At 38.2% G+C, this 13,962-nt stretch overlaps 2 protein-coding genes across 6 annotated transcripts in view; one reads left to right on the forward strand and one right to left on the reverse strand.

Moving 5' to 3' along the window:
• The window catches only part of LOC101152959 (bcl-2-like protein 12), a 465,085-nt gene that overhangs the window by 148,397 nt on the left and 302,726 nt on the right, over positions 1-13,962 (forward strand). The window lies entirely within an intron of this gene.
• CPNE4 (copine 4) overlaps positions 1-13,962 on the reverse strand; it is a 747,750-nt gene that overhangs the window by 141,295 nt on the left and 592,493 nt on the right. For all 5 annotated transcript variants that reach the window (XM_055383286.2, XM_004036316.5, XM_055383287.2 and 2 more), the window contains one exon: positions 10,790-10,873. In XM_055383286.2, coding sequence (XP_055239261.2) covers positions 10,790-10,873 — 84 coding nt within the window. The remainder of the gene's footprint in view (positions 1-10,789; positions 10,874-13,962) is intronic.

Consider the following 13,962-nt stretch of genomic DNA (forward strand, 5'->3'; position numbering starts at 1 on the left):
ATCCACTGGTCATTCAGGAGCATATTACTTGATTTCCATGTATTTGTACAGTTTCCAAAATCCCTCGTTATTGATTTCTAGTTTTATGCCATTGTCATCAGAGATGATACTTGATATTATTTCAATTTTTCTGAATATTTTAAGAGTAGTTTTGTGATCAAATATATGGTCTATCCTTGAGAATGGTCCATGTGCTGAAGAGAAGAATGCATATTCTGCAGTCATTAGTTGAAATGTTCTGTAAATATCTATTAGGTCCATTTGGCCTATGGTGAAGATGAAGTCCAAGGTTACTTTGTTGATTTTCTGACTGGATGATCTATCCAATGCTGAAAATGGGGTGTTGAAGTCTCCAGCTATTATTGTATTGAGGTCTATCTCTCTCCTTAGCTCTAATAATATTTTCTTTATATATCTGAGTGCTTCAGTATTGGGTGCACATATATTTACAACTGCTATATTCTCTCACTGAATTAACCGCTTGATCATTATATAATTTTTTTCTCTTTTCATTGTTTTTGTCTTGAAATCTATTTTGTCTGATGTAAGTATAGTTACTCCTTCTCTTTTTTGGTTTCTATTTGCATGGGATATATTTTTCCATCCTTTTATTTTTAGTCTGTCTCTTTATAGGTAAAGTGTATTTTTTGTAGTCTAAATATCACTGGATCTTGTTTTTATCCATTCGGCAACCCTATGTCTTTTTATTGGAGTGTTTAGTCCCATTACATTCAATGTTATTATCGATAGGTAAGGGGTTACTCCTGCCATTAGGGTTTTTGTTTTCTGGTTGTTTTGTGGTCTTCTCTTCCTTCTTCTTCTTTCCTTCCTTCCTATGTTCCTTATAGTGAAGGTAATTTTTCTCTGGTTTATGTTTTTTTAAATTTATTGGGTTTTTTTTGGTGTATCTGTTGTTTTTCAATTTGAGGTTACCATGAGGCTTGCAAATATTATGTTATAACCTATTATTATTATTATTATTATTATTTGAGATGGAGTCTCATTCTGTTGTCCAGGCTGGAATGCAGTGGTACAACCTTAGCTCACTGCAACCTCCACCTCGTAGGTTCAAGCAATTATGCTCCTTCAGCCCCCTTCCTAGTAGCTGGGATTACAGGCACACACCACAACGCCTAGCTAATTTTTGTATTTTTAGTAGAGATGGGGTTTTACCATGTTGGCCAGGCTGGTGTCCAACTCCTGGTCTCAAGTGATCTGCCTGCTTTGGCCCCCCAAAATCCTGGGATTACAGGTGTGAGCCACTGAGGCTGGCCCATTATTTTATTTATTTATTTTTAACTTCTAGTTTCAGGGGTACATGTGCAGGATGTGCAGGTTTGTTACATAGGTAAATGCGTTGAACGGGGGTTGGTTGTATAGATTATTTCATCACCCAGGTATTAAGCCTAGTATCCAATAGTTATTTTTCCTACTTCTCTCCCTCCTACCACCTTCTGCCCTCTGATAGGCCCCAGTGTGTGTTGTTTCCCGCTATATGTCCGTGTGTTCTCGTAATTTAGCTCCCACTTATAAGTGAGAACATGCTGTATTTGGTCTTCTGTTCCTGCATTAGTTTACTAAGAATAATGGCCCCTAGCTCCATCCACGTCGTTGCAAAAACATGATCTCATTCTTTTTTATGGCTGCATAGTATTCCATGGTGTATATGTACCACATTTTCTTTATCCAGTCTATAATTGATGGGCATTTGGGTTGATTCCATGTTTTTGTTATTGTGAATAGTGCTGCAGTGAACATACATGTGCATGTATGTTTATAACAATGACTTATATTCCTTTGGGTATATATCCAGTAATGAGATTACTGGGTTGAATGATAGTTCTGTCTTGAGGTTTTTGAGGAATCACCACACTGTCTTCCACGATGGTTGAACTAATTTACACTCCCACCAACAGTGTAAAAGCATTCCTTTTTCTCCACTACCTCTCCGGCATCTGTTTTTTTTTTACTTTTTATAGTAGCCATTCTGACTGGTGTGAGATGGTATCTCATTGTGGTTTTAATTTGCATTTCTCTAATGATCAATGATGTTGAGCTTTTTCTCATATGATTGTTGGCCACATGTATGTCTTCTTTTAAGAGGTGTCTGTTCATGTTCTTTGCCCACTTTTTTATTTATTTATTTATTATTATTATACTTTAAGTTTCAGGGTACCTTTGCCCACTTTTTAATGAGTTTTTTTTCTTGTAAATTTGTTTAAGTTCCTTATAGATGCTGGATATTAGACCTCATTCAGATGCATAGTTTGCAAAAATTTTCTCCCATTCTCTAGGTTGTCTGTTTACTCTGTTGATAGTTTCTTTTGCTGCATAAGAGCTCTTTAGTTTAATTAGATCCCATTTGTCAATTTTTGCTTTTGTTGCAATTTCTTTTGGCATCTTTATTATGAAATCTTTTCCCATGCTTATGTCCTAAATGGTATTGCCTATGTTGTCTTCCAGGGTTTTTATAGTTTTGGGTTTTACATTTGAGTCTTTAATCCATCTTGAGTTAATTTTTCTTTATGATGTAAAGATGGGGTCCAGTTTCAATCATCTGCATATGACTAGCCAGTTATCCCAGCACAATTTATTGAATAGGGAGTCCTTTCCCCATTGCTTGTTTTTGTCAGGTTTGTTGAAGATCAGATAGTTGAAGGTGGGTGGTCATATTTCTGAGTTCTCTATTCTGTTCCATTGGTCTATGTGTCTGTTCTTATACCAGTACCATGCTGTTTTGGTGACTGTAGCCCTGTAATATAGTTTGAAATCAGGTACAATGATGCCTCCAGCTTTGTTCTTTTTGCTTTGGATTGCCTTGGTTATTTGGGCTCTTTTTGGGTTTCATATGAATTTTAAAATAGATTTTTCTAGTTCTGTGAAGAATGTCAGTGGTAGATTAATAGGAATAGCATTGAATGTATAAATTGCTTTGGGAATATGCCCATTTTAATGATATTGATTATTCCTATGCATGAGCATGGAATAATTTGCCATTTCTTTGTGTCATCTCTGATCTCTTTGAGAAGTGGTTTGTAGTTCTCTTGGTAGATCTTTCAGTTTCCTTGTTAGCTGTATTTCTAGGCATGTCACTCTTTTTTTTTAGTAGCAATTGTGAATGGGAGTTCATTCATGATTTGGCTCTTGGCTTGACTGTTGTTGGTGTATAAGAATGCCAGCAATTTTTGCACATTGATTTTGTATTCTGAGACTTTACTGAAGTTGTTTATTAGCTTAAGAAGCTTTTGGGCTGAGACGATGGGGTTTTCTAGATATAGGATCATGTCATCTGCAAACAGGGATAGTTAGACTTCCTGTCTTCCTATTTGAATGCCCTTTATTGCTTTCTCTCGCCTGATTGCTCTGGCAAGAACTTCCAATATTATGTTGAATAGGAGTGGTGAGAGAGGGCATCTTTGTTTTGTGGCAGTTTTCAAGGGGAATACTTCCAGCTTTTTCCCATTCAGTATGATGTTGGCTGTGGGTTTGTCATATATGGCTCTTATTATTTTGAGGTATGTTCCTTCAATACCCAGTTTATTGGGAGTTTTTAACATTAAGGAATGTTAAATGTTGTTGAAAGCCCTTTCTGCATCTATTGAGGTAATCTTGTGGTTTTTGTTTTTTGTTCTGTTTATGTGATGAATCACGTTTATTGATTTGCCTACACTGAACCAACCTTGCATCCTGGGGATGAAGCCTCATGGTGGATAAGCTTTTTGATGTGTTGCTGGATTTGGTTTGCCAGTATTTTGCTGAAGATTTTTGCATCAATGTTCATCAAGGATATTGCCCTGAAGTTTTCTTTTTTTGTTGTTGTGTCTATGCCAGCTGTTGTTATCAGGATGATGCTGGCCCCATAGAATGAGTTAGGGAGGAGTTCCTCCTTTTCAATTTTTTGAAATAGTTTCAGTAGTAATGGTACCAACTATTTTTTGTGTATCTGGTAGAATTAAGCTTTGAATCTGTCTGGTCCTGGGCTTTGGTTGGTTGGTAGGCTATTTATTACTGCCTCTATTTCAAAACTCGTTATTGGTCTGTTCAGAGATTCTATTTCTTCCTAGTTCTGTCTTGAGAGAGTGTATCTGTCCAGGAATTTATTCATTTCTTCTAGATTTCCTAGTTTATGTGCATAGCGGTGTTTATAACATTCTCTGATGGTTGTTTGTAGTTCTGTGGGGTCAGTGGTAATATCCCTCTTATTATCTCTGATTGTGTTTATTTGAATCTTCTCTCTTTTCTTCTTTATTAGTATAGCTAGTGGTCTACTATAATATTATTAAAAAAAAACCTGCTCCTGGATTCATCAATCTTTTGAATGGTTTTTCGTCTCTCTATCTCCTTCAGTTCAGCTTTGATTTTGGTTATTTTTTGTCTTCTGCTAGCTTTGGGATTTGTTTGGTCTTGGTTCTCAAGTTCTTTCAGTTGTGATGTCAGGTTGTTAACTTGAGATCTTCCTAGCTTTTTGATTGGGCATTTTAGTGCTATAAATTTCCCTCTTAATACTGCTTTAACTGTGTCCCAGAGATTGTGGTACGTTGTGTCTTTGTGCTCATTAGTTTCAAAGAACTCCTTGATTTCTGCCTTAATTTCATTATTTACCCCAAAATCATTCAGGAACAGGTTATTCAGTTTTTATGTACTTGTATGGTTTTGAGTGGATTTCTTAGTCTTGGGTTCTGATTTGATTGTGCTGTGGTCCAAAAAGCTGTTTTTATGATTTCAGTACTTTCTCATTTGCTGAGGAGTATTTTGCTTGAGATTATGTGATCAATTTTAGAGTAAGTGCCATGTGGTGGTAAGAAGAATGTATATTCTATTGTTTTGCATGGAGAGTTCTGTAGATATCTATCAGGTCCATTTGATCCAGTACTGAGTTCAGGTCCTGAATATCTTTGTTAATTTTCTGTCTTGATAATTTGTTAATATTGTCTGTGGGCTGTTAAAGTCTCCCACTATTATTGTGTGGGGGTCTAAATCTCTTTGAAGGTCTCTAAAAACTTGCTATATGAATCAGGGTGCTCCTATGTTGGGTGCATACATATTTAGGACAGTTAGCTCTTCTTGCTGAATTAAAACTTTTACCATTATGTAATGGCTTTGCCTTTTTTGATCTTTGTTGGTTTAAAGTCTGTTTTGTTGGAAACTAGGATTGCAAGCCCTGCTTTTTTTTTTTTTTTCCTTTTGCTTGGTAAATTTTCCTCCATCCCTTTATTTTGAGCCTATATGTGTCAAGAGACCTAGCATGTGAGATGTGTCTTTTGAAGACTACGTACCAAAACCCATTATTTTCAACTGACAACAACTCAACACTGATTACATAAAGAAACAGACAAACTAACAAACAAGCAAAGAAAAAATTAATAAAAACACTACACTTTAACTTTGTCCCCCAGCTTTTTAACTTTTTGTTTCTGTTTATATATTATTTTAATGACTCTGTCTTGAAAAGTTGTTGTAGTTAATATTTTTTAATTTCCTTTCATAGAAAGAAAATAAATAGAAAAATAAAAGTATTTCATTATACTTTCTTTCTAAGGGATTGTTATGTCTTCTTTTCCCCACAGAAATGTATTTTATTTATTTAATTTTTTTATTTCTATAGGTTTTTGGGGGCAGGTGGTATTTGGTTACATGAGTAAGTTCTTTAGTGGTGATTTGTGAGATTTGGTGCACCCATCACCTGAGCAGTATACACTGCACTCAGTTCGTAGTCTTTTGTCACTCAACCCCCTCCCACCCTTTCCCCTGCGTCCCCACAGTCCATAGCATCATTCTTATGCCTTTGTATCTCAGCTTAGCTACCACCTGTAAGTGAGAACATATAATATTTGGTTTTCCATTCCTGAGTTACTTCACTTAGAATAACAATCTCCAGTTCCATCCAGGTTGCTGTGAATGCCATTAATTCGTTCCTTTTTATGGCTAAGTAGTATTCCATGGTATATAAATACCACAATTTCTTTATCCACTCATTGATTGATAGACATTTGGGCTGTTTCCATATTTTTGCAATTGCAAATTGTGCTGCTATAAACATGCGACCAGTTTATCTTTTACCCTTTCTACTCAAAATATTGGTAGTTTACACACCACAATTATAGCATTATAATATTCTGTGTTTTTCTGTGTATTTGCTATTACCAGTGAGTTTTGAACCTTCAGATGATTTCTTATTGCTCATTAATGTTGTGTTGTTTCAGATTGAAGAACTTCCTTTACAGTTCTGGTGTTAATGAAATCCCTCAGCTTTTGTTTGTCTAGGAAAGTCTTTATTTCTCTTTCATAATTAAGAATATTTTTGCTGGATATGCCATTCTAGGATACAAGTTTTTTCCTTCAGCACTTTAAATATGTTACACCACTCTCCCCTGGTCTTTAAGGTTTCTACTGAGAATTCTGCTGTCAGATGTATTAGAACTGTATTGTACGTAATTTGTTTTTCTTTTCTCTTACTCCTTTTAGGGTATTTTCTTTAGACCTTTGGGGGTTTGATTATTAACTGTCTTGAAGTCATCTTATTTGGGTTATATCTGTTTGGTGTTCTATAACCTTCTTGTACTTGAATGTTGATATCTTTCTCTAAGTTTGGGAAGTTCTCTCTTATTATCCCTTTGAATAAACTTTCCACCCTTATCTCCTTTTTTTCTTATACTTTATGGCCAATAACTCTTAGATTTGTCCTTTTGAGGCTATTTTCCTGATCTCGTAGGCATGCTTCATTTTTAAACATTCTTTTTTCTCTTATCTCTTCTGATGGTCTGTTTTCAAATAGCCTATCTTCAAGCTAATTCTTTCTTCTGCTTGATCAATTCTGCTGTTAGGATAATCTGATACCTTATATAGTATGTCATTTGCATTTTTCAACTCCAGAATTTCTGCTTGATTTCTTACAATTATTTCAATCTCTTTGTTAAATTTATTTGATAGGCTTCTGAATTCCTTCTCTGTGTTATCTTGAATTTCATCAAGTTTCCTCAAAATAGACTATTTTGAATCCTCTATCTGAAAGGTCACATAACTCTTTTGTTCCAGGATTGGTCTCTGGTGCTTTATTTAGTTTGTTTATCGAGGGCATGTTTTTGTGAATGGTCCTGATGCTTGTAGATATTCACCAGTATACCTGGATATTGAAGATTTATATATTTATTGTAGTCTTTGCAGTCTGGGCTTGTTTGTACCATCCTTCTTGGGAAGGCTTTCCAGGTATTCAAAGGGATTTGGGTGTCGTGGTCTGTTTTTGGTCACTATGACTGTATCTGCATTAGGGGGCATCCCAAGCTCAGTGATGCTGGGCTCTTTCAGACTTGTAGAGGTACAGTGGTGGTCTTGGATAAGATCTGGAAGAATTCCCTGGATTACCAGGTGGAAACCCTTCTCCTCTTCCTTTACTTTCTCCCAAACCAATGGAGTCTGTCTGTAATGAGCTGCCTGGAGTTGAAGGTGGAGTGACACGAGCACCACTGTGGCTGCCACCACTGGACGGCACTGGGTCAGATGTGAAGCCAGCATAGCACTGAGTCTCACCTAAGGCCTAGGATAACCGTGCTTGGCTACTACCTATGTTCACACAAGGCTCTAGTACTCTACAATCAGGAGATGGCAAAGTCAGCCAGGCTATGTCCTTCCCTTCAGGTTAGTGAGTTCCTCCCAGTCCCAGGCAGGTCCAGAAATGCCATCTGGGAGCCAGAGCTTGCAGTCGGAAACCTTAGGACTCCACCTCATGCTCTATTCTACTGTGTTTGAGCTAGTACCCAAGCCATAAGACAAAGTTTTTCCCACTCTTCCCTCCCCTTTCCACAAGCAGAGGAGCCTCTCCCTTGGCCACCACCACCCTAGGACCACAGCAAGTACTGCCTGCCTACCACCAACGTTCACTCAAGGCCCAAATATTCACTAGTCAGCTTGTGGTGAATGCTCCCAGGCATAGGACTCTCTCTCTTCAGGGAAGTGGACTCCTCTCTTACCCAAAGCCAGTCCAGAAATGCTATGCAAGAGCCAAAGTCTTTAATCGGGGACCCCAAGAGCCCAATTGCTGCTCTGTCTCACTGTGGCTGAGCTGGTACCTAAGTTGCAAAATCAAGTCCCCTCTACTTGTCCCTGTCCTTTGCTCAAGCAGAATCTCTCCCAACAGCCACCATAGCTGGGAATGCACTGCATCACATCTAAAGCCACCATGTCTCTGTGTTTCACCCAAGACCCATGGCGAGTACAGCCTGGCTACAATTGCTGATTATTTGGGGACCAAGAGATTTTTATTCAGAAGGTAATGGATCCTGCTTCCCTTCAAGGCAGTAGGCTTCCTTTTGGCCCAGGGTTTATCTAGAAATGTCATCTCGGAGCTAGGGCCTGGAATGGGGACCTCAGGACTCTGCCTGGTGCCCTATTCTTTTGTGGCTGAGATGGTATCCAAGTTGCAAGACAAAGTTATATTTATGCTTTCCTCTCCTCTCCTCAAGTGGGAGGGAGGAGTGTCCCCTGGAGCCATGTGCTGCACTGCTTAGGGTATGGGGCACGCATTCCTTGGTGGTGCATGCACCTGAGGGGTGGTGCAGGCATTCCCTTGGTGACTTTGGCTGGTGTCTCACTAGGTTGCATACCCTCATAGCCCACTGGCTATGAGTCCAGCAGAGCACCAGTCTTGCCCAGGAATTGCAGTATTTGTGGCTTAGACTGCCTTTCAAATTTATTTAGGACCCCAGAGCCCTTCAGCCTGCAGTGGCAAAGATTGCCAGAACTCAGGTTTCTACTACTGATGTGAGTGATTCCCTCTGGCTAGGACTGGTTTAAATTCTTCCTCCACGGGCGCAGGATGAGTTATGCCCAGTATTGCTTTCTGCTGTGATGGGGCAGCACTGAGTTCCAGTGCAAGGTCCCATAATCACTGTCTCTTCCCCAAGCACACAGATTCTGTATCTGCACCACACAGCCACTACCAAGCGGATGAGGGAGGAGTAGTATCAACAATTCAAGACTGTCCTTCCTACCCTCTTCAGTGTCTCTCTCAGTGATAACGATGTTAAAACCAAGTACTGTGGTCATTCACCTGATGTTTAGTTCCTATGAAGGTGCTTTTTGTGTGTGTGTGGAGAGTTGTTTAATTTGGTGTTCTTATGGGGAGGATAATTAGAGGATGATTAGTGGAGGCTTCTATTTGGCCATCTTGCTCTATTTCCCTCAAAAGAAGTTTGTTTCACATAAGGAAACTTAACGGGTGAAAGACCTCTTTTGGTGGTGGTAATGAGATGCCACTCAGGGCAACTGTGCTAGCTGCACCTCAATTTATTCTTCATGGATTAAGTTCCAAAGAATTACATTGTTCTATAGCATGCAATAGACATACTATTTATATTTAACAGCATTTATTTATTTATTCTTTTATTAAACACATTTTATTAGATATCAATTTTGTATCAGATGATATCCACAGCTAGCCCATCCAAGGCTATTTAATTTTTGTCTATCATAACAATGACATGAAACATTCCCCTAACAACACCTGCAACTCTGTCACTTCAGGAAATTGGATTTCCAATGTGATGTTTTGGGGATATAGCAACCACACTATCACCTTATGAAAGTCATGGGGGTTTCTTTTTTTTTTTTCACTCTGCAAATGGTATGCAAGCATAACTGGGTCTTCTCTCAGCTCCAAGTAATTCAGCACAAGTATATCACTTCCTTCTTATCAATGTACCTCACGCCTACAAAATCCCTCTTGGACTGGCTTACAAGTAAAATAAAATGAAAAATGGAGATCGTGGTTAGTTGTTGAATGTGTGTGTGGTAGTGGGTAGTAGGGGGTAAGGTAATGAGAGATAAAGTTGGGGCCACTTGGAGAAGAGGAAGAGTGAGAAGGAGATACAACTAGACTAAGTGGCTGCTAAGAAAGATCAGGTGTTCATATGATAGGACTGACATCAGTGCAATGTATGTACTTTCCCTGGGGAAGCAGATTGACTTCCCAAATTACCATGAAGCTCAGAGTCAAACAACCTCAATTGAAACCTCAGTTCCATCCTTTGTTAGCTGTGAGACCTGGGAAAGTGACTTAACCTCCTTAAAGTTCAGTTTCTTCAACTGTAAAATGAGGGTCATCATCATCATCATCATGTGTAAGGAATTTTTGTGAGAAATAAAATTATGCATGTAAATAACAGTCTAATGCTTGGCACCTAGACGCCTAAACAGCCTCATTAAATGATAGCTAGTATTTATACTTTTATTATGAATAAGTTGCTAATTGTCTGTTTTGAAAGTTAACAATAGAAATTGGGGTTAGAAAGGCTCTTCTGACAACTAAATTGAGGATTAAAAGTGAAAAAAAAAACCAAGCTAAAAATGGCAGAACCTTCTTGAGGACACTGATGATTTCAGGCCTTAGTTGATATCTACAGACATTAAGAAATAAAAGGAGGCTGGGCGCGGTGGCTCACGCCTGTAATCCCAGCACTTTGGGAGGCCGAGGCGGGTGGATCATGAGGTCAGGAGTTCAAGACCAGCCTGGCCAAGATGGTGAAACCCCATCTCTACTAAAAATACAAAAATTAGCTTGGCACGGTGGTGGGTGCCTGTAGTCCCAGCTACTCAGGAGGCTGAGGCAGAGAATTGTTTGAAGCTGGGAGGCGGTGGTTGCAGTGAGCCAAGACTGCGCCACTGCACTCCAGCCTGGGTGACACAGCGAGACTCCACCTCAACAAAAAAAAAAAAAAAAAAAGGCGTTTCTCCAAACAGGTCAATTTATCATCATCTTAGGAGATAAGAGGGCATAGCTGAAGATGACTCTTACCTCAGTTCGGTGCACCAGCTGCTGAGTTGCATCATCATTCATACGAAAAATTTCCAGAAATGGGTCAGATTTACTGAAGAAATCCTAAAATAGATAAACATCAATGAATTGTTTTTCCTCCTGCATTTGATCTAGTCCTGATCAATCAGGAATATTTAATCAACAGGAAAACCCTCTTGATTTCCTATTTTTTATATGTGGAAGGGAGGCCATGCTTGTCCTCTCTTCCTGCCCAGTTCTACTCAAACTCTCTTCTCTTTACCTGTGATGATGGCCCCACCCTTTCTTCCTTTGATCCTCATCCCTGAGATCCACTCTTGGCTAGAATGGACTGCATCTGAAAGCTAAGTTCTTTGTAAAGTCAGTAGTTGGTTAGTTGAAATTCAAAGTATTCTTCAAAGATCAGTTCAAATTCCAGTTCTTTGAAAATCACTGTATCTGTTGTCTTAAACAGGTTCATTATAGTTATTTTAATGCCTATGTAATGACTACAATGTCTGGATCACCTATAGGTCTGTTTTTATTATCTCTTTCTTAGTTCCACCTCTTGGTATGCTTGTTAATATTTTATTAAATAGTAGACAATGTGTAATGAAGATTATGAAGGTTTTTACATGAGTCTTTAGCTTCTAGCAAGTGGTTATAATGGGAGAAGTCTCCTGAATCCAATTAGGATTAAGCTATTTCGAGGATGAATTTCTTCAAATGTCTTTAAAGCCCCTATCTATTTCTGATTTCCTTTACTCCTTGGGTATAGTCCTTAAAGGACCCTAACTGAAAACCTGAGTGTTCACGAGGGGTGTTCTTCCTTGACAAGTCTTCAATGCCAATTTTTATTTGTGAGAACCTCAAATGCTCTGTTTATTTTCATAATTTCTTAGCTCTAGGTTTTTGTTCAGTTTCTCTCTATGCTGCTTTTGCTAATTAGCAAATGCCTTGAGATGATAAGCCACTCATACTGTTGGACTACTTGTCTTCTCTGATGCATCTATGAGTCTTTATCCTTTGCTCTCTCAATAGCCCTGAACTTCAGTTTTTCTCCCCAGTCCCATGAGACCACCAAAAGCTCTGCTCAGTTTCTGTTTCTTAGTAGCTATTTTTTTAAACTAGGCTTCCCAGCCTTTCTATCCACACTATTTTAGGAATCAGCCTTGAGGAATTCCCTTGAGTGGAAAATCTGCACAGAATGTCTTAAGCACCTCCATGGGTTTCTCTTCTGTCCAGTTTCTTGGCCCCTCAAATCTACACTGCCTCAGGACTCTCAAATACATGTCTCTTGTGTCTTTTCTAGTGTTTATATTTGTTTTTAGTGAGAGAGTGATGTAAAATAAATAAGTGCTTCATTGTTGGAAATGGAAGCTATCTCTATCTCTTTTAAAAACTTGACTTTTACCCCCAGTAGATTATAAATCTCAAAGAGGAGAAACTTTATTTTCCTTTATATTTCTGCTATTTCCTCAGCATTTTCCATAGTGTCTAGATTTTAGTAGTACATAGTGTTTATTGAATGAATGAATAAATACATAAATAAGTGAATGGATACCTGGTATAGGATAGGAGGCTATCTGAGCAAAAACCTTATTCATCACCATCACATTTTTATTATGAATTTCACCAAGTAATTTTTTTCCAGAAATCTAGACTTTAGCAAAGTAGAATTAAGCCCATATTTGCCTTAAAAGTCATTTATTATTCCTAAATGTTAAGCAAGGCAGAGTCAAACTCGTTATTTTCCTTTGTTTGGTCTCTACTTCTAAATTTTTCCTTACTATCAATGTCTTTACCAGTCATCCTAGTCTTCAGCTCAGCAAAATATTTGTAGGACATATACTGATCACAGTTTTTGTGCTTGATGTTAAGATATAAGGACAGATAGAACCTGATCTCAGTCTTCCAAAGTACCATCTAGGTTGCTGGTAAGAAAAGTATACAAATAAATATAACCTAGGGCTAGGTATAAATGAGTGAATGAGTGAATGAATGAATGAAGGTACAAGGAGTATTGAGGGAAGAGAGGGGAGCTGATGAATTTTTAACAGACATAGAGGGGGATACCCCAAGTAATTTAATAAGACTATAGCCTAGGGAAGCATAGGGGAGGAATTGGAGACAATGCTGGCAAAGTTGGCCCCATGATGTGAAGGGCCTTAAATGCTCATCTGAAGTCTTTGCACTGGCCTGGAGAGGCAGGGGGAATCATTGAAGGATTTTGAGCAGAAAAGTAATATAGTTGGCTCTGCAGTGAAGAATGTCAGTCTAGAAACCTTGTAGTATATGTTAGAAAGAGGAGATGAGAGGTGGGAATATCTACCCCTTTGCTTTCCTTCCCATGCAACCAGGAACCAAACACCATGCTCCACAACACCCAGAGTCTGGAACATCCGCTACTACTCTATTTCTGAAGGTGCTAGATTACCACAGCCTTCATCTTGTCAAGACCCCAAAATGGTGGCTTTCATCATAATCTTGCCCTTCAAACATCGTCTCTCCCCCAAAATGGCCCATTTCTCTCTCAGATGCACTTCTAGCTGATTCCCACCTCTATGCATTTACTCATTTGCCCCTTAGGCCAGTTTCTGTTTCTACATGCATCTTAAAAAATTAAAACCTCCTTCTCTTCTCCCTTTCCCTATGGATGTGGGCTAAGTAGCTTGTTCCTACATGCCCTAGGGCTCCTCCTGTAACTTCACGCTTTGCCTCTTTAAATAGATTGTTGGTCCCTCAGGCGATGTTTTTATGATTCATACTTAAAAACTGCTAACCACAATGTAAGAACTTTCTCATTTTTTCCCTCTTTACTGTTAATTTAAAACTTTTGTTACCATCACTTTTATTTAAAAATGAAAAATATAGAAAACAGATGACAAAAATAAAAAGAAGGAAAAAAGAATCCATAACTGAACTCAAAATTCCATAACCATCAATAGAATTTTGGTAAATCTTTTTCTAGACTCTACATATACTTTTCTGTCTTTCTTTTTAAAAATTTTGTAATCATGATCTATGTACAATTTAGTACCCTATTTCTTTTGCTTGTTGTATACATGTTTACATGTTGTATATTACAATGCTTTTTCTATTTTATTTTGCATTCTTTTTAAATACCATGAATGAATTAGGCAAGAAGTTATTGTCAGGAGGGCATACTAAAATGTCAATGAAAGAAAGGTCAA

Source organism: Gorilla gorilla, chromosome 2 (genome assembly GCF_029281585.2).
Source record: "Gorilla gorilla gorilla isolate KB3781 chromosome 2, NHGRI_mGorGor1-v2.1_pri, whole genome shotgun sequence".
Lineage (NCBI taxonomy): Eukaryota > Metazoa > Chordata > Mammalia > Primates > Hominidae > Gorilla > Gorilla gorilla.